Source organism: Schistocerca serialis, chromosome 3, assembly GCF_023864345.2.
Source record: "Schistocerca serialis cubense isolate TAMUIC-IGC-003099 chromosome 3, iqSchSeri2.2, whole genome shotgun sequence".
NCBI lineage: Eukaryota > Metazoa > Arthropoda > Insecta > Orthoptera > Acrididae > Schistocerca > Schistocerca serialis.
In genome coordinates this window covers 344,948,606-344,967,442 of record NC_064640.1, presented here as the reverse complement: position 1 = coordinate 344,967,442, position 18,837 = coordinate 344,948,606, and the positions used below count along the sequence as shown (strand labels likewise).

The following is an 18,837-nucleotide window of genomic DNA, read 5'->3' as shown; positions in this document are numbered from 1 at the left end:
AGTGGGGCACTTTTGTGGTTCTTCTGTGGGAGGTTCTGGGTTTGAGAGGATGAGGAAGTTGCTCTGGTTATTTGCTTCTGTACCAGGTCGGGAGGGTAGTTGCGGGATGCGAAAGCTGTTGTCAGGTTGTTGGTGTAATGCTTCAGGGATTCCGGACTGGAGCAGATTCGTTTGCCACGAAGACCTAGGCTGTAGGGAAGGGACCGTTTGATGTGGAATGGGTGGCAGCTGTCGTAATGGAGGTACTGTTGCTTGTTGGTGGGTTTGATGTGGACGGACGTGTGAAGTTGGCCATTGGACAGGTGGAGGTCAACATCAAGGAAAGTGGCATGGGATTTGGAGTAGGACCAGGTGAATCTGATGGAACCAAAGGAGTTGAGGTTGGAGAGGAAATTCTGGAGTTCTTCTTCACTGTGAGTCCAGATCATGAAGATGTCATCAATAAATCTGTACCAAACTTTGGGTTGGCAGGCCTGGGTAACCAAGAAGGCTTCCTCTAAGCGACCCATGAATAGGTTGGCGTACGAAGGGGCCATCCTGGTACCCATGGCTGTTCCCTTTAATTGCTGGTATGTCTGGCCTTCAAAAGTGAAGAAGTTGTGGGTCAGGATGAAGCTGGCTAAGGTAATGAGGAAAGAGGTTTTAGGTAGGGTGGCAGGTGATCGGCGTGAAAGGAAGTGCTCCATCGCAGCGAGGCCCTGGACGTGTGGGATATTTGTGTATAAGGAAGTGGCATCAATGGTTACAAGGATGGTTTCTGGGGGTAACGGATTGGGTAAGGATTCCAGGCGTTCGAGAAAGTGGTTGGTGTCTTTGATGAAGGATGGGAGACTGCACGTAATGGGTTGAAGGTGTTGATCTACGTAGGCAGAGATACGTTCTGTGGGGGCTTGGTAACCAGCTACAATGGGACGGCCAGGATGATTGGGTTTGTGAATTTTAGGAAGAAGGTAGAAGGTAGGGGTGCGGGGTGTCGGTGGGGTCAGGAGGTTGATGGAGTCAGGTGAAAGGTTTTGTAGGGGGCCTAAGGTTCTGAGGATTCCCTGAAGCTCTGCCTGGACATCAGGAATGGGATTACCTTGGCAAACTTTGTATGTGGTGTTGTCTGAAAGCTGACGCAGTCCCTCAGCCACATACTCCCGACGATCAAGTACCACGGTCGTGGAACCCTTGTCCGCCGGAAGAATGATGATGGACCGGTCAGCCTTCAGATCACGGATAGCCTGGGCTTCAGCAGTGGTGATGTTGGGAGTAGGATTAAGGTTTTTTAAGAAGGATTGAGAGGCAAGGCTGGAAGTCAGAAATTCCTGGAAGGTTTGGAGAGGGTGATTTTGAGGAAGAGGTGGTGGGTCCCGCTGTGACGGAGGACGGAACTGTTCCAGGCAGGGTTCAATTTGGATAGTGTCTTGGGGAGTTGGATCATTAGGGGCAGGATTAGGATCATTTTTCTTCGTGGCAAAGTGATACTTCCAGCAGAGAGTACGAGTGTAGGACAGTAAATCTTTGACGAGGGCTGTTTGGTTGAATCTGGGAGTGGGGCTGAAGGTGAGGCCTTTGGATAGGACAGAGGTTTCAGATTGGGAGAGAGGTTTGGAGGAAAGGTTAACTACTGAGTTAGGGTGTTGTGGTGCCAGATTGTGTTGCTTGGAATTTTGAGGTTTTGGAGGGAGTGGAGCTGGAAGTGGGAGACTGAGTAGATGGGAGAGACTGGGTTTGTGTGCAATGAGAGGTGGTTGAGGTTTGCTGGAAAGGTTGTGAAGGGTGAGTGAGTTGCCTTTCCGGAGGTGGGAAACGAGGAGATTGGATAGTTTTTTTAGGTGAAGGGTGGCATGCTGCTCTAATTTGCGGTTGGCCTGGAGGAGGATGCTCTGAATAGCCGGTGTGGATGTGGGAGAGGAAAGATTGAGTACTTTTATTAAGGATAGGAGTTGACGGGTGTGTTCATTGGCTGAGTTGATGTGTAGGTGAAGGATTAGGTGGGTGAGGGCAATGGATTGTTCGGTTTGGAACTGGTATAGGGACTGATGGAAAGAAGGGTTGCAGCCAGAGATGGGAACTTTAAGTGTGAGGCCTTTGGGGGTTATGCCAAATGTCAGACAAGCCTGAGAAAATAAAATATGTGAGCGTAATCTGGCTAGGGTGAAGGCTCTTTGTCTTTAAATATGTCTGCTTGTGTCTGTATATGTGTGGATGGATATGTGTGTTTGTGCGAGTGTATACCCGTCCTTTTTTCCCCCTAAGGTAAGTCTTTCCGCTCCCGGGATTGGAATGACTCCTTACCCTCTCCCTTAAAACCCACATCCTTTCGTCTTTCCCTCTCCTTCCCTCTTTCCTGATGAGGCAACAGTTTGTTGCGAAAGCTTGAATTTTGTGTGTATGTTTGTGTTTGTTTGTGTGTCTGTCGACCTGCCAGCACTTTCATTTGGTAAGTCACATCATCTTTGTTTTTATATATATATATATATATATATATATATATATATATATATATATATATATATATATATATATACACACACACACACACACACACACACACACACACACACACACACACACACACACACACACACATCAAAGCAATATATGACACAAGTTATGGCAGAGTTTATAATCATGGGCAGACCTGACAGAAGTATTAGCAAATAAGCAAATACCATCATAAACAGCAGGTGGGCTCTACTTAAGAACAACTGATGCCACTATAAAGTAGTCAGTTATTTCAAACAATAAAGGTGTAAATCTCACACATGATTTGCATGACATGACAAAGATTGAAATATGAGGATATTTTATAAATTTACGTCACATTTGTAATGGTACTCATGCTTATGTTATTAAATAATATTAGAAAAGTAAATGAAGATCCACCCAAACAGCCACACATATTAACGTGCCACTTTTTCAGGCTTTGTGTAAGCACACCAGCCCTGGATCGAATTTGCGCAGCAGATTAAGGATGAAGGCATATATTGGGCAGCCTGGATCAGGTTTTTAGATAGTTTCCAATGTGCAGCTAGGTGAATACTGGCTTCATAGCCATGCCCCTCCTAAGTTACATGATTTACAAAATTTTGGAAAACATTCCCATACTTTCATGTGGGGTAATACTAGATGCAGACAATTGTGATATAACTTTCTGACCCAGGCAGGGGGTGGCAATAGGAAGGGAAGCAGGCCACTCTATACCACTAACATGCCAAATAACAGACCAGCCCTGAGTAGATATGGGATAAAGACCAAAGAGAACGAAGAAGAAGGAGGAGGAGTAGGAGGAGGAGGAGGAGGAGGAGGAGCAGGAGGAAGAGAATAATTGTACAGGAAGAAAAGCAGCAAGGCATATTCCAGTTGAGTAGGGGGAGGTAAAGGTGGGGGGGGGGGGGGGGGGGCATGTTCACTTGGTCTATTACAGGAAGCAAGAGGGTAGTTTTTAAAATTGAACTTGTCTTGAATGTCCCATATGTATGGCTACTGATAATTCTAATGTATTATTTCAGAGCAGAAGACTAAATTACCAGACTGAAATACACATAGAAATTACCAGACTGAAATATACATTGTATAACGTGTAACATATAACTTACCAATGATATCTAGACCTCTTCTCTCTACTTCCTCCACACATCGCCGGATGATTATGGGAACTGATGAACTTGCTTGTGTGGCAATTGTCACGCTTGTAGCTACACCACCAGGCACACCACCTGTTAGATTTTCTCGGTTAACAACTGTCTCCAGATCTGCTCCAAACAGAGCTCCTGAAGTTGCTCCAGACAGAACTTTGCCTCCAGGACGGCCGAGTAAGTGCAGGCCAACAGGGCCACGCCGTTTAAAAGTCTGGTGAGGATCAGTATGTCTCAAGCGTAAGTACAGTGTACCACGAGGTTCTATTTTTAAGGCTAGCTGGTGGATTGGAGATTCTCGTAGGAGTGTTGCCAAGTGAACAGAGCCCTGAAACAAATGAAATTTTTCTGGGTAACATTCACTTACTTCTCTTCCTATTTTTGTTGCACTTAATCTTATCAGGTTCACAGTCATCAATCTGATCACAAATTATTATTATTATTATTACTGCTTGCCGTGAAGAACAGAAACATCAGTGGAACTGCTTTAAGAGATTAGTGACATATTTGTGTAAAGATAATGAGAGTTAAATATTCTACCTTCACACCCCATCAGCCCAAAAACTTTTGAGGCAGAATTAATAAAAAAATAAAGAAATGTTAAGATGGTGGTTTTAATGCTTCAGGTGTTCTACATAGTCTCCCCACAGTTGAGTACAAAGCACAGAACATTCATATGACCAAGTGCAACTGCCTGAAAAGTCATTCTTTTGGATGTTTCTCAACTCACATATCTGAGTTGTTGAATGTTTGTTATGTCATCAAAGTATTGACCCTTCATGTGAATTTCTGCATTTTGATATTTTGTGGTAGGTTCAGATTGATAACACCAAGCCTCATCACCTGTGATGATTTTTTCTAGAAAATAATTGTTTGCATTTTGCATTTCAGCCATGTTGTGGCTGGCACCCATGCATCACTGTTTTTTGTTTGGGAGTCAATGTGTGTGGATTAACTTTGCACATACTCCAAAACATTCTGGAGAATGATTTAGAGATGTTACTCCATTGCAATTTGTGGCACAACAGCATTGACTCACTGTGGTCACACATTAACTACTTAACACTGCCTAGTCACAGATGACTGATCAATAGTACATCTTTTATGAAACTGAGAATGTTGGGCACCAGTTGTCAAATGTGTGATATATTTAACACAACATGTTTGGGCCTATGTTATCCCATTATCAAGAGCTTAAAGAATTTGTGCCATTAGGCAGCATCAAATGTAAAAATCCAGCAGCAAATATGCATTGTCAAACATAAAACTCTTCGATGAACATCTCACATTGGCACATCACACTCTCAAAAGGGCCAGTTGTGCCTAATGACGTAGACTCTTCAGGCACTTGATAAGGGGATAATGTAGTACTATAACATGTTGTGGTAAATATATCACACATTTGACAACTGGTGAGTGATATTCTCAGGACTGATTCATGAGACAGTTGTATCATTGCCTCACAAAAGGTAACCTGTTGTTCACAGTTGATTGTTCAAGCTGCCATCATAATTACTATGCTGACATTGCTTACAAACCAGGAAGAAAATCAGCCTCAGAATTTTTTGGATGGATGGTGCATATTTTAACATTTATGGAAATTGGTGCAACCATAAATAATAATGGAAAGCAGTCACAACTTGTGGATGTGTAGAAAAAGCTCACCAGCAATAAGTGATTTAGATTTCAGAGAGGTAATGTACAGAACTATCACTTTTGTGATCAGAGATTCAATTCTTACACCAAACTCAATAAAAGAAGAGTTATTTAACAAAGTTCAATGTGAAATCATGCACTAATATGCTTTGTCAATTTCAAAGGCCACAGTACCAACAAGTAGTGAGTTCAAATGACCGAGAACGACTGGTCTCTGGGAAATGTGTCTGTCACACAGTGAAATTTTGACATGTACCAGGCATTCAAATGTGGAGCTAGAGTAGAGAAAAGGCCACATTCAGCAGTGAGGAGCAACATCTGGTGACCATCTTTTATTCATGGCTATGATGGACCATACATGTACATCCAAAGTGTTACCTGAACCTGTCATGCAATGAAGGTTGTGTACATGTTACGAGATTACACAATGCTAATTATCCAGCCTGCAATGTTGAGTGTGTTAATAGAAAAATGACAAGGTTGATTAGATTAGATTAGATTAGATTAATACTAGTTCCATGGATCATGAATACGATATTTCGTAATGATGTGGAACGAGTCGAATTTTCCAATACATGACATAATTAGGTTAATTTAACAACATACTTAAGTTAATATAACAACTTTATTTTTTTGTGTTTTTTTGTTTTTCTTTATTTTTTATTTTTATTATTTTTTATTTTTTTAATATTTTTGTTTTTTTTTTCTTTTTTTTTCTTAATTTATTTCTAAAAATTCCTCTATGGAGTAGAAGGAGTTGTCATTCAGAAATTCTTTTAATTTCTTCTTAAATACTTGTTGGTTATCTGTCAGACTTTTGATACTATTTGGTAAGTGACCAAAGACTTTAGTGCCAGTATAATTCACCCCTTTCTGTGCCAAAGTTAGATTTAATCTTGAATAGTGAAGATCGTCCTTTCTCCTAGTATTGTAGTTATGCACACTGCTATTACTTTTGAATTGGGTTTGGTTGTTAATAACAAATTTCATAAGAGAGTATATATACTGAGAAGCTACTGTGAATATCCCTAGATCCTTAAATAAATGTCTGCAGGATGATCTTGGGTGGACTCCAGCTATTATTCTGATTACACGCTTTTGTGCAATAAATACTTTATTCCTCAGTGATGAATTACCCCAAAATATGATGCCATATGAAAGCAATGAGTGAAAATAGGTGTAGTAAGCTAATTTACTAAGATGTTTATCACCAAAATTTGCAATGACCCTTATTGCATAAGTAGCTGAACTCAAACATTTCAGCAGATCATCAATGTGTTTCTTCCAATCTCTCATCAATGGACATACCTAAAAAATTGGAATATTCTACCTTAGCTATATGCTTCTGATTAAGGTCTATATTTATTAATGGTGTCATACCATTCACTGTACGGAACTGTATGTACTGTGTCTTATCAAAATTCAGTGAGAGTCCGTTTACAAGGAACCACTTAGTAATTTTCTGAAAGACAGTATTGACAATTTCATCAGTTAATTCTTGTTTCTCAGGTGTGATTACTATACTTGTATCATCAGCAAAGAGAAGTAACTTTGCCTCTTCATGAATATAGAATGGCAAGTCATTAATATACACTCCTGGAAATTGAAATAAGAACACCGTGAATTCATTGTCCCAGGAAGGGGAAACTTTATTGACACATTCCTGGGGTCAGATACATCACATGATCACACTGACAGAACCACAGGCACATAGACACAGGCAACAGAGCATGCACAATGTCGGCACTAGTACAGTGTATATCCACCTTTCGCAGCAATGCAGGCTGCTATTCTCCCATGGAGACGATCGTAGAGATGCAGGATGTAGTCCTGTGGAACGGCTTGCCATGCCATTTCCACCTGGCGCCTCAGTTGGACCAGCGTTCGTGCTGGACGTGCAGACCGCGTGAGACGACGCTTCATCCAGTCCCAAACATGCTCAATGGGGGACAGATCCGGAGATCTTGCTGGCCAGGGTAGTTGACTTACACCTTCTAGAGCACGTTGGGTGGCACGGGATACATGCGGACGTGCATTGTCCTGTTGGAACAGCAAGTTCCCTTGCCGGTCTAGGAATGGTAGAACGATGGGTTCGATGACGGTTTGGATGTACCGTGCACTATTCAGTGTCCCCTCGACGATCACCAGTGGTGTACGGCCAGTGTAGGAGATCGCTCCCCACACCATGATGCCGGGTGTTGGCCCTGTGTGCCTCGGTCGTATGCAGTCCTGATTGTGGCGCTCACCTGCACGGCTCCAAACACGCATACGACCATCATTGGCACCAAGGCAGAAGCGACTCTCATCGCTGAAGACGACACGTCTCCATTCGTCCCTCCATTCACGCCTGTCGCGACACCACTGGAGGCGGGCTGCACGATGTTGGGGCGTGAGCGGAAGACGGCCTAACGGTGTGCGGGACCGTAGCCCAGCTTCATGGAGACGGTTGCGAATGGTCCTCGCCGATACCCCAGGAGCAACAGTGTCCCTAATTTGCTGGGAAGTGGCGTTGCGGTCCCCTACGGCACTGCGTAGGATCCTACGGTCTTGGCGTGCATCCGTGCGTCGCTGCGGTCCGGTCCCAGGTCGACGGGCACGTGCACCTTCCGCCGACCACTGGCGACAACATCGATGTACTGTGGAGACCTCACGCCCCACGTGTTGAGCAATTCGGCGGTACGTCCACCCGGCCTCCCGCATGCCCACTATACGCCCTCGCTCAAAGTCCGTCAACTGCACATACGGTTCACGTTCACGCTGTCGGGGCATGCTACCAGTGTTAAAGACTGCGATGGAGCTCCGTATGCCACGGCAAACTGGCTGACACTGACGGCGGCGGTGCACAAATGCTGCGCAGCTAGCGCCATTCGACGGCCAACACCACGGTTCCTGGTGTGTCCACTGTGCCGTGCGTGTGATCATTGCTTGTACAGCCCTCTCGCAGTGTCCGAAGCAAGTATGGTGGGTCTGACACACCCGTGTCAATGTGTTCTTCTTTCCATTTCCAGGAGTGTATATTAAGAACAACAAAGGACCCAAGACTGACCCTTGTGGAACCCCATTCTTGATAGTTCCGCAGTTTGAGGAATGTGCTGATCTTTGCATGTTACGAGAACTACTTATTTCAACTTTCTGCACTCTTCCAGTTAGGTACGAATTAAACCATTTGTGCACTGTCCCACTCATGCCACAATACTTGAGCTCGTCTAGCAGAATTTCATGATTTACACAATCAAAAGCCTTTGAGAGATCACAAAAAATCCCAATGGGTGGTGTTCGGTTATTCAGATCATTCAAAATTTGATTGGTGAAAGCATATATGGCATTTTCTGTTGAAAAACCTTTCTGGAAACCAAACTGACATTTTGTTAGTACTTCATTTTTACAGATATGTGAAGCTACTCTTGAATACATTACTTTCTCAAAAATTTTGGATAAAGCTGTTAGAAGGGAGATTGGACGGTAATTGTTGACATCAGATCTATCCACCTTTTTATGCAAAGGTATAACAATAGCATATTTCAATCTATCAGGGAAAATGCCCTGTTCCAGAGAGCTATTACACAGGTGGCTGAGAATCTTACTTATCTGTTGAGAACAAGCTTTTAGTATTTGCCATTAAATTCAACATGTGAATTAGAATCCATAACAATGATCACTACAGCATGGTAGTTTTAGAATTCATTGTACTGCCCCTCCTTCAGGCAATTTCATGTGTCATGTTTCAGCAGGACAATGGCAAGCCATATATGACATTCTTCAAAGAATGAAAGTTAATATCACTGCCCTGACCAATGCAAACACCTGTAATGTCATCCATAGGACATGGCTGAGATATTGTTGATCAGCAGTATGTTTGTGACAGGCCTTTAACAACTGTAGACATTATTTCAAACACATATTATTTAAAACACATGCCACAAGACTCCCAAGGCTTGTATGGGGCGTTTTGCAAAGTAATGGGTTCTCAGAATTGGAGGTCATGAATACTTCTGTAATCTTACTCATTTGTGTATTGTAACGTAGCACAACTAAGACAGAGCATTCACTTCAGTCATAAGTATTCATTTAGGTTTCTAAATTTTTACAAACATTGTAGTATGTTATATACTCATCATGTAATAATGTATATTATAAACAATTGGACAGATGACGCCGGCCGAAGTGGCCGTGCGGTTAAAGGCGCTGCAGTCTGGAACCGCAAGACCGCTACGGTCGCAGGTTCGAATCCTGCCTCGGGCATGGATGTTTGTGATGTCCTTAGGTTAGTTAGGTTTAACTAGTTCTAAGTTCTAGGGGACTAATGACCTCAGCAGTTGAGTCCCATAGTGCTCGGAGCCATCTCAATTGGACAGATTACTTTTTGCATAAGAATAGAAATATACACAAAATGTTTGCATGCCATAGGAATTGTAGATGGAAGTGAAACTCCTCCCACCCTCTCTCTCCCCTTCTCCCTCCCTCCCCGTTCCCCCCTCTGTCTCTATCACACACACTCACTAACACACACACACACACACACACACACACACACACACACACACACACACACACACACGGCACACACAGTGTCTTAAGCTCAATTCCAGAAGGGCATTTCCCCTAAAAATACCATTTATTAATTCACACACCCCACAATAATATGATAAAATATTACCAACTGTTTTTGTATTATATCTGATTAAAGACATTTGACTGCACAGATCCCAAAAAGAAACAGGAAAGACATCAGCAATCAGTCACAGTTCAATCAATATTTTATTGCAAATCTAGATTTCCGTTACAGTATAGCTATCAATAGTGCATATGAAGTGAGTCATGTAGCCTCAATAGGCTTGTAAATGCACATGTTATTACACATCAGCATGTGCATAACATAATTCAAAATGTGTAATAACTTGTGCATTTGTTACTCACTTCATATGCACTCATGAAATCTAGGTTTGCAATAGAGTACAGATCGAATTATGACTGATTGCTGACTTAGTTCCTGTTTTAATTACATCACAGGTGGTATGCCCAATGGCTCCAGTGGAATCCAACTTGACCCCAACATTGTTTTGCTGGAACTAAAACACTGATGACACTGAAGGAACAGTTCATAAGTCATTTACTTCATGATTAGCTGATAGACAGCAGGGACTCATGTAAGACAGCTTTATCACTACAATTAAGGATTTGATCTCTGACTGGGAATTGGCAGACCATAGGATTTGATGCTGGGCCCACTAATGTTCTTATCCTATACAAATGTCCTCTCATATTATATTGATAAAGCATAAATAATTTGCTTTGATGATGAAGATGATGCAACTTTTGTAATCAAGTTCACAAGAGATTTGCACCAACACAAGGAGAAAGTACATGAAATTTGTTTTCTGTAAATTGACTAGGAGAAAATAATTCATGCAGTTCTGTACAAGGCAGGAAGAAATTTCAACAGTAATAGTTAAACATGGGAGAACAGAAATATGTAACACTTAAGGGTCAAAATTTTTTGGATTTGCAAACATTGATAATTTATTACACACTTTAGTTAAGGGACATTTGCTCTGCTTATGATTACTGATTTTGGAAATTAAAATACAATACATTAATATGTATTTCATTGTCAATTAAATGGAAGAGATAATAATATTCTGGGGCAGTTGTACATTTAGGCATAAGGTGCTCATTGCCTAAAAAGTGCACTAAGTATAATGAGCCTTTTTTAATTTATTTATTTGCAGCATGCTCCAGTACAGTATTTGTAATACTATATGTATGTCTTGCGTGTATGCATTCGTGTGTGTGCAGTGTAATGTAATGTTTGTGTAATACAATGATGATGACGAGAGAAGGGAGAGTGTGAAACCTTGTGAACAGCACCAAGGGAACCGCCAAGCTTGACTGCCCCATCCAAAAGACATATCACCATCAACATGCCATCACATCATAAGACACTGCAGAGAGGTTTGGTATTTAAACCAGGATATTGGTGCAAGGCCTGTTGATCAGGAACTTTATGCCACCACGTCTCTTCCCCTTGCCAGAAAAATACTGGCAGTGAAAATTTTTACTACCTGGATTCGAACCAGCTTACCCCTGGCTGAGTGCCACCACAGAAATATGTGTTAGTGACCTTGGCCACAGAGATGGGCTCAAAATGAGTACTGTTTATTTTGAAACTTCGTGTGAGCAACTAGGCATGCTGACAACAGCTTCACACTAATTTACTCTCATGTTAAACTTGTTATTAACAACCATTTAAATTTTCAAACAACAAAAAACAGAAAGATCAAAATGCATCAACAGAAACAACTGATAGTGGATTAAATGTAATAAAGGAACCATCACACACAGCACCACAAAAAGACTGTGAAATACATCAAAGTATGGCTTTGATAGGTCGTATTGACCGTGATTTTGGATTCTGATGGCTCTGCCAAGCCTCCATGTTAGTTTTTAGTTCTGTTCTGTATCGCAAGCTGTGTACACATGTATGACTTACTGCGAAATATATCTCTATATGGAATTTAATGGGGATAGTTATTGCATTCAACCGATAATCGTATCCCGTTCCCATACTGGTGACCCCGAAGTTTCTACGTCTTCCGCGACTTCCGTGCCGGGTGTTGTAAATCAACAGGTTATGTGCACGACGCCACGGCTACCTCACCCAATGCTTTGTTCAATGATTTGGAAGCACAACAATGATCACTGGACGTCTTCATTCCTTTGCCAATGACTGATGCTACATTAATTCACAGTGATTCGTGATCTCCAGCCACGTTAACTTCAAACTTTGTCACTCTACAATGGTTGAGTGCTATGCCACTAACACAAACAATGGACTCAGTTTTCGTGTTGCTGGACTGTGCTCGCCAACATGTAAAGTGTGAAGAGAATAATATTCAGAACTGTGTACCTACTGATCGATCGTATAATGCTCAAAGTGATCTACATTCACACACATACTTTGACTCTCAACAGACCGCAACAACAGCTACTGTTGTGCCATGTGCAGCACTACCATTATTGCAAAATGCACCCGGCCACTATCAACCATGAGCAGTTACGGTTTCGCCTCATTGGCAAACTAATCAAGAACATTTTAGTGCGCACAATTCTCCATGCTCACTTAAGAAGAACTTAAACTTTGGTCATATGAGTTACCACCCCCCCCCACCCCCCCCCCCCCCCTTCCTCCCGCATTCGCATGGGACCCTGGTTTTGGTCGCTCAGCTGCTTGCCTCTCCCACAGCACCACCTGTGTCTGCCGCGCTGACCTTCCGCGTTATGTCCGGGGTGGGTCAATTTAATTCAGTACCTGTAATCTCCGGCCCAGTTTACAGGACCCCCGCACGTATTGCACAACCACTCATTCCATGGTACCAACTGTGCCAGCCGTGTCGTGTTTTCGCGACACGTCAAGGACAACACAACCCACCGTTGCTACGGATGTGCTTGCCAGTAACACGCCTCCACATATTGTGCCGGTCTGCTGTATAGCCTCTCCTACCATGGACCAGCTGGATTTCCAAGGGACACCGAAGCCGCCTTCATCCCCTCCCCCTGGTCATCTGCCGAAGCTTCCTCCTTTATATGAGGGCAACCATGTATCATGGTTAGCACTTGTTGAGCATCTTTTCGAGTTGCATCATGTGTCTGATGACAATTCTAAATTCCTGTGTCTCATCACGCTCATCCATGATCACTCAGACTTAATTTGTGATCTACTCCTCTCACCACCGTCTCCACCGAAGTAGGAGTTCATGAAGAAAACGATCATGGTCTGACTCGCCTGCTCAACACAAGAATTAATTATCAAGATCTTGTACGAGAAACACCTGGGGGGCCAAACTCCATCACAACTCTGGCACCATGAATGAGCATACAATGCAGGATGCCACTCTGGGCAGTATGGTCTGCCAAATTGCCTACCGACCTACAGATTCACCTGCTACAGCACTCCTTTGAGTCAATAGGCTCTCATCTCCACATCGCAGACCAGCTGTATGCATTGCTATGACAACACCAACCAGCTCACCACTCACCACTGGTCAGCACAACTCCTCCTGTTTACTGGCCGGCTGCTGGCAGAGGCAGAGCTCGCTCCCCATCCACGCTTTCTACACCACCTGGCAGTATCTGCTCGCTCTCTCCACCGTCCGAATATTACAGGATCACCCATGCCCCATATGTGCCGGTATAAACGCCAGAACAAATCGACGAGGACAAGCCTCCTCCCCTGCCGCAGTCACCAGCAGCACCACATCTGGCTCATCCATACTGCTGGTACCACACAATTTTCAGCGATAATGCTAAGAAGTGCTGGTTACCTTCCAGCACCCAAGCCGACCACAGGACTTAAAAGACGCCGAGTAAAAGTGATTTCAGGTGTGCCGCAGGGGAGTGTCGTAAGACCATTGCTATTCACAATATATATAAATGACCTTGTGGATAACATCGGAAGTACACTGAGGCTTTTTGCAGATGATGCTGTAGTGTATCGAGAGGTTGTAACAATGGAAAATTGTACTGAAATGCAGGAGGATCTGCAACAAATTGACGCATGGTGCAGGGAATGGCAATTGAATCTGAATGTAGACAAGTGTAATGTGCTGCGAATACATAGAAAGAAAGATCCTTTATCATTTAGCTACAATATAGCAGGTCAGCAACTGGAAGCAGTTAATTCCATAAATTATCTGGGCATAGGCATTAGGAGTGATTTAAAATGGAATGACCATATAAAATTAATCGTCAGTAAAGCAGGTGCCAGACTGAGATTCATTGGAAGAATCCTAAGGAAATGCAATCCGAAAACAAAGGAAATAGGTCATAGTACACTTGTTCGCCCACTGCTTGAATACTGCTCAGCAGTGTGGGATCCGTACCAGATAGGGTTGATAGAAGAGATAGAGAAGATCCAACGGAGAGCAGCACGCTTCGTTACAGGATCATTTAGTAATCGCGAAAGCTTTACAGACATGGCAGATAAACTCCAGGAGAGACGCTCAGTAGCTCGGTACGGGCTTTTGTTGAAGTTTTGAGAACATACCTTAACCAAGGAGTCAAGCAGTATATTGCTCCCTCTTACGTATATCTTGCGAAGAGACCATGAGGATAAGATCAGAGAGATTAGAACCCACGCAGAGGCATAACGACAATCTTTCTTTCCACGAACAATACGAGACTGGAACAGAAGGGAGAACCGATAGAGGTACTCAAAGTACCCTCCGCCACACACCGTCAGGTGGCTTGCGGAGTATGGATGTAGATGTAGATGTAGAGTCCTGGAGGGAACCTCACAGGCATCCCCATACACTGCACTCTCTCCACTTGTCCACCCAGCCGAGCGGTCGTTTATAAGTGAATGACATTTCGTCACGGCTTGTTTTCCTAGTCAACACTGGTGCTGATGCTGACATGTCTATCATACCTACTTTGATGCTGTGGAGCATGAAAATCCTTTGTCTCATCCCATGGTGCTGTTTTCTCCAACCAATGATTCGTCGTCGCCATTCGCAGGTTTTCCAGGCACGTCACCATCCACCCCACGTGCAGGTTTCACCGTCACTTCACCATCTGCGGAGACTCGCTCTCCCACATTCAACCTGTGCTGCAACATGCCACCACACTGCTTGGATGACATGTTGATCATCACCTTCGATGACTGTGTGCTCAGGCTCCTGACAGACACCACGGCCTTGCCATCCAACGGGCAGTTAAATGTCAGTGTGGTGCATAGCCTGTCCCTCCCTGTGAGTGCAACCCGTCAGAAATCCGCGCATTCGTCTCATGGGGCAGACACACCTGCACCACACCACAGGCCATTCCACATGCCTGCTCTCGGGCCAGTTGACGCATCGTCCGCCCCTGCTGGTTGACTGACTACGAGGTGAACCTGCCACCAGTCACTCCGCCTCTGCACTCTGCCTTGACCGAGATAGAAATCCCGGTTGTGTGCCTGCCAACTCGCATGACTACTACCGACGCCGACGCCCACATGACCTCTGCTCAAGCCTCACCGGTGGTACTCTGTACTGCAGGGGGCAGAGGTGGGGTCGGTGGTGGAGGGGTGGGGGGGGGGGGGGGGGGGGGGAGGCGTTGTGCAGTGTTGATAGGTCGTATCGACCATGATTAACACTATCTTTGGACTCAGAGTGCTCTGCCGAGCCTCCATGTTACTTTTTAGTTCTGTTCTGTATCACAAGCTGTGTACACATATATGACTTACTGCGAAATATATCTCAATGTGGAATATAATGGGGATAGTTATTGCATTCAACCAATAATCGTATCCCGTTCCCATAAAAGCATACAACCAACAATTTCAAAAGATTTTATTCCACAGCCAACAAAAGAGAAGAAGGGCAAGATAAATAGTAATGAATACAGCATCATCACATATCAAGCTATAACTACAACATATATTCATCAACCCAGGACTCATAAAGAGAACAAAAACATTAAAATCTTGTACCAAAATACTCAGTACTTAGGCAACAAAAACCTTGAAGTGGAAGTGGGCCTGAGTGAAACACAACCAGATATATAATGCATCAGTATGCATGCACTAAATGAAGCAGAACTTAGCAGCCTAATAATAAGAGACTATGATTTGATTAATTATTTCTGTAGATCAAAACAAAGGCGAAGGTGTTGGTATATACAAGAAGAAAATTGGAAGTCTACAAGAAACTAAATACTGTAAATATTTCCAGCTTGCATTGAAAAAGATTTTGAAATTACTGGTGTAATAAGTGAAGAGCTCACAAATATCTGTGTATACATGTCTCCAAGTGGTAATATTACAACATTTCCAAAAAAAAAAAAAAAAAAAAAAAAACAACCTAGTGGTAATATTACAACATTTCCAAAAAAAACAAAAAAAAAACCTAGTGGTAATATTACAACATTTCCAAAAAAAAAAAAAAAAAAAAAAAAAAAAAAAAAAAAAAAAAAAAACCTAGAAAAATTAAAGATGTTGTAATATGTGGAGACTGTAACATAGATATAGGTAAAGAATCAAAACCAAAACAAAAACTGAAAGAGACATTATTACAGTGTGACATGAAAACGATAATAGATGTACCTACAAGAGTAGGTAAAATAGTAAATGTGAAGCAAAAGTTCTACAGACACCAATCTCTGACCATCATGGGTTAATAATTCACAACCACGTAAATAGGAGCTCAAAAACAGAAGAAATGCAAGATAAGAAAGAAGTCAAGATTATCTATGTACAAAACATAAACATTTTCAAAACAACACTGAGGAAAAAAGAATGGGCCAAATCAATGCAAGCACAAGGTACAAATGAGAAATATGATGCATTTCTTAACACACTAATGCATCACTTTCATGGTCTTCCACAAAGCAGCCTATCAGAAAAAGCAGGATCACAGTAAGAAATGGATTACAAAAGAAATAATTGAATTCAGGACTAGAGCGACGGAACTCAGACAAGCATGGAATATGGAGAAATATAAACAATATCAGAAGAAGTATAGGCAATTAATAAGAGAAGGAAAAGCCATTTCAGTAAACAGAGTCATAGCAAATTCAAATCAAAAAAGTAAAACAACATGGGATATAATCAACAGTGAAAGAGATAGCCAAAAAAGTGAAAAAATAGCAATATTATTAAGTCGATGAGAATGGATGACAACATAGTTATAGATGGAAAAAAATTGCTAATATACTAAACGGCAACTTTATAGATGCCGTACAAAATTTAAAAGGGGAGACAAATCATCAATGGTTGAAGCAGGCTACAAACTTGGCCAACCATCCCACTCAGTGTTCCTGGAACCAGTCACAAAAACAGAACTCATAAAAATAATCCAGAAATTAAAACCCAAAATGTCTGCAGGAGATGATGAACTATCAAATTATTTCATAAAACATGTGAATGAAAAAATAAGCAAATCTCTTTTGGATACTGCAAATTACTGATTTAGAGGAGCATTCCCAGAAAAATTAAAAGAAAGCAAAGTAGTACCAATATTTAAGAAAGGAGACAAAAATGATCCAAATAACTACAGACCAGTGTCTTTAACTTCTGGTTTCTCAAAGATACTAGAGATGCTCATGCATAGCAGATTGACCACATTCCTGGAGAAACACAGTATTCTGATTCCAGCACAACATGGTTTCCAAAAAGAGAAATCTACAGAAACTGCCATATCAAGCCTAACAGAATCCATTATAGATGCGTTAGACAAAAGAAACTCTGTATCTGCTATGTTTCTGGATTTGTCTAAAGTGTTTGACACAATCACCCATACTACACTTATTGAAAAAAAAATTGAAAGCTATGGTATTTGTGGACATGCAGCTAAGGGGTAAAATCATACATCAGCAACAGAAAGCAGTATGTGGAAACAGAAACTGGATGCAGATCTGAAATCAGAAATATTAAGTATGGAGTGCCTCAATGTTCTGTACTTGGTCCACTTCTGTTCAACCTATTTGTATACAATATTGATGTCAGTGAGAAATACAAAAAAATATTATATGCAGATGACTAATGAATGTAGAAAAAAAAATGAAAGCACTGGAAAGAAGTGCGTTTATGTTGATAAATAACACAGCACAGTGGCTTATACAAAAGACTTAATTTGAAATATAAAAAAGACAATGTTCATTATGTTCACAAATAGAGAAAAGGAAGAACACTCAGATATATTCATAGCTGAAACAAGACTGGAAGAAGTTACCACTACTAAATTTTTGCGGATTACAGTTGACAATAAACTCCAGTGAAGTCAACATATAGACCATGTTTGCTGTAAATTAAGCACTGCAACATTTGTTATGAAACAGCTTGTACTTCAGGCCAACAAGGAGCTTCCACGTACAGTGTACCATACTCTATTTCAGCCATGTCTATAATATGAAATTACTGTTTGGGGATTGGGAAAACTCCAGCAGCAACACTACAAAAAGAATATTTACAATGGGGAAAAAAAAACTGTTAGGACCATCTCGAACAATAAAAAAAGAGACTCATGCAGAACTGTTTGCCATAGTCTAAAAATACTGACATTTCCGTATCTATATTTTTACAAAACAATAATATCACTAATAAAAGGAAATGCAGTACTAGAAAGAAATGCAGATGTTCATACATATGAAACAAAAAATAAAGGCCAGCTGAGAAGTATACAACACTGATTGAGAGTTGCTGAAAAAGGTCCTCACTACTTGGGTGTCACACTTATAAAATGCCTTTCAAAGAGTTTGCAGGACAATATGAGCAAAAAGACATTTCAAAAACTTGTAAAGAATTATTTAATGGAAAAAGAATTTTATAATATAGAAGAGTATATGTATCAATGAATGAAAATGCTACTATTATGGTTATAGAGGTACTGTAACTAACTGAACATATTATGATATGTAAATAACATGAGAACTGAGAGAAAAATGAAAATATGAGTATAATGTAGTATGTAAATTTTTCAGGAGCTAAAAAATGAGTGAAAAATGTATGCAACGTTATTATAAGTATTGCCACTTTGATGTATTAAATTGTAATAAATAGGTGAAATATTGTAAGAAAATAGGT

General features: G+C 41.6%; 1 protein-coding gene across 1 annotated transcript in view; it reads right to left on the bottom strand.

Moving 5' to 3' along the window:
- LOC126470820 (rho GTPase-activating protein 100F) overlaps positions 1 to 18,837 on the bottom strand; it is a 334,288-nt gene that overhangs the window by 133,304 nt on the left and 182,147 nt on the right. Inside the window, exon 13 of the mRNA XM_050098831.1 lies at positions 3,585 to 3,951. Coding sequence (XP_049954788.1) covers positions 3,585 to 3,951 — 367 coding nt within the window. The remainder of the gene's footprint in view (positions 1 to 3,584; positions 3,952 to 18,837) is intronic.